The sequence below is a fragment of the Eurypyga helias genome, unplaced genomic scaffold (genome assembly GCF_000690775.1).
Source record: "Eurypyga helias isolate BGI_N326 unplaced genomic scaffold, ASM69077v1 scaffold20850, whole genome shotgun sequence".
Lineage (NCBI taxonomy): Eukaryota > Metazoa > Chordata > Aves > Eurypygiformes > Eurypygidae > Eurypyga > Eurypyga helias.
In genome coordinates, this window is record NW_010228122.1 from 64,040 (window position 1) to 66,531 (window position 2,492).

Sequence of the window (2,492 nt, forward strand, 5' to 3'; positions counted from 1 at the left end):
TGCCACAGCTCCTTCTTTAACAAGACCGCATTTCTCCCCATTCATCTTCGCTTTTTGTCGCTTGCCTGGGTTGGAACCGCTAATGTACTGTTTTGTCCTGTGAGACTCCTTGTTCTAACCCCTGTTTTCCCCCTTGTAGCCCACAGAATCTGAATCAGAGGACGGACATGTTCTATCTGCAACCAGAGTGCTCTGTCTCCACGGAGAGTCCCATCTGGTACACTGCGACTTCACTGGACCGCAACACTTTGGAAAATATGCTTGTACGGGTTCTTTTAGTAAAAGATATTTATGATAAAGACAATTATGAACTGGATGAAGACATAGATTAAAACAAACTTCCAAAAACAGTCAAGAAAACAAACAGCATTAGATATAGTCATGCTGCTAGCCCTTTACTATGGAAAACATTTCAAGTTTACCCTTTGTTTTACGAGTTTTGTAGCAGTGGGTACCCTCACCTGGGTATTACCATGTAAATAGTTTGTGAGTGAAAGTTTCCATTATTCTGTGTAGTGGTTTTAGGATACATAACAAACACATTTCAGATTCCTTTTTTTTTTTTTTAATTATTATTTATTAGGTTAGGTATGTTTGTAACTTTTTACATTGGAAAATATGAATGAGAATGTGCCATGTGTAATTTTTTTTTCCCTTGTAGTAAGAGACATCCATATTGCACAAGCCTGCTGTTGGAAGCTCCCTTGAAAGAAGGTTCTTTTAATGGGTTCTTAAACCGGATGGTTGTGTATGGGTAGCACTACTAAAGTTTAGAACTTGCTGTGTCTTTCAGAATTTTTAAATAAATTGTAAACTAATAGGTTTTTTTACTTTTTAGTTACTGAAGCCTTATAAGGTTATTGTAGAGAGATTCCATCTTATGTACCAAAAATAGACAAAAGAGAATGCTGTCAATATTGGTGTACTGTAATGTGAATCTATTCTGGTGAAAGCATTTTTTTGTTGCCCTTATTAAAACCTTAGTGTCCTTTCCTTATTTGTGGCTCTCTCTCAATTGCCCCAACAAATAAAAAATATATATTAAAAAAAAATGAATATAAGCTTAAAGCATGTGGTCATCAAGACATGTATTTTGTAAAAAAAATAACAAAACCAAAACCCCTCAAAAAACACAAAAGGAAAAAAAGAAAGAAAAAAGAAATGTCTGATGACAATGCTGTATAATTATTTTCCATCTTTACATTTCTGACCATAAATGCTGGTACCTCATACTACTGTAAATCTGTCCTTTGTAGCCTTAGCAAATGGGATTTTAATGCTGTATTACATAAAGTAATACAGTATGCTAAACTTCTAATTTTTGTTTTTCCTTGCATTGCTGTATTTAAATACAGTCAATACTTGACTATGGATGGGAAAATTCAAAAGCCATACAAGATGGGAAGTTGCGGAAAGTTTTGGGGTTTTTTTTGAAGAAAAGTCCTTTTATTTCTTCTCTCTCCTTTCATTGTGCTTACTTTGCATAAGGAGTCTGGTTTCCAGATACACGTTCAGCTGCATAAGTTTGTTACTTGCTCTTGTTCAACTGATGTGAGCAATATGGTGGTTCAAGCAATGGATTTGCTATTGTACTGAAAAAAATGTAGTAGAATGTTCTACTATAAAGTAGTCATAAGTTTGACTCTCCTAAATGACATAATGCATCTGTTGAGAGGATTACTAAAGGGGAAAATTTCTTTGTATATATATTACCACCTTAGGATTTATTTCTTGCAAGGGCTGCATGGATTTTTCATTTTCCTTAGCTGAAGAATGCACATAGGGACACCTCTTTCTATACAGAGAAATAAAGGTTCAGTTGTTTTGTTTTGTTAAGCAAGTTTATTTAAATTTCTGCTATTCTTGTGTGTCCGTGAGTATGTACTAATAGATATATCACTATTTCAAAAGTAGATGGAGATGTAAATGTTTAACTTTTCTTGGGTTTTTTTGGTGGCTCTACCCTTCCTGTGAAACCAAGAAATGCTGCACAGCAACAGTCAGTAGACCACTAAGAACTTCAATGCTATTTTCCCTTTACAAGTAAGTATGTGAGAACTTAATTCATTAACGCTGCTTTTTTTTCAAGCAACGGCCATAGAATGTGCCCATCATACATGAAAGTGATCAAATCAGAAATTGTGATCATGGTTTTGTTCTGGCCTTTCCAGCTGAACATCTGACTTGACCATAAGTTAAATTTTATGTATGGGAATCATCGTTACTAATTACCTACCTAAAATGCATCATGTGCTTAACTTGAAATACTTCATTTAAACATACATTTCAGTGTTTTGATAAATCAGAAGGGTCAGTTGTAGCCCCTTCTCTATAGTTCAGACTTCAAGCACTTCAGCAGGGGCTTTAATCTCCCGGGTTACGGCACTGGTTAACTGCCAACACACTTCTTTCTGTAAAACTGCAAACTTTTAAGGTCAAGCTTAAAGTACCCTAAATGAGGACTAAAGTTAAATATGTGTTGAGTGTTTTGT

At 35.0% G+C, this 2,492-nt stretch overlaps 1 protein-coding gene across 1 annotated transcript in view; it reads left to right on the forward strand.

The window, feature by feature from the left end:
• Positions 1 to 997, forward strand: part of ZMYM2 (zinc finger, MYM-type 2) — a 61,730-nt gene extending 60,733 nt beyond the window's left edge. Inside the window, exon 22 of the mRNA XM_010158579.1 lies at positions 140 to 997. Coding sequence (XP_010156881.1) covers positions 140 to 332 — 193 coding nt within the window. The 3' untranslated portion in view covers positions 333 to 997. The remainder of the gene's footprint in view (positions 1 to 139) is intronic.
• The last annotated feature ends 1,495 nt before the right edge of the window (positions 998 to 2,492 follow it).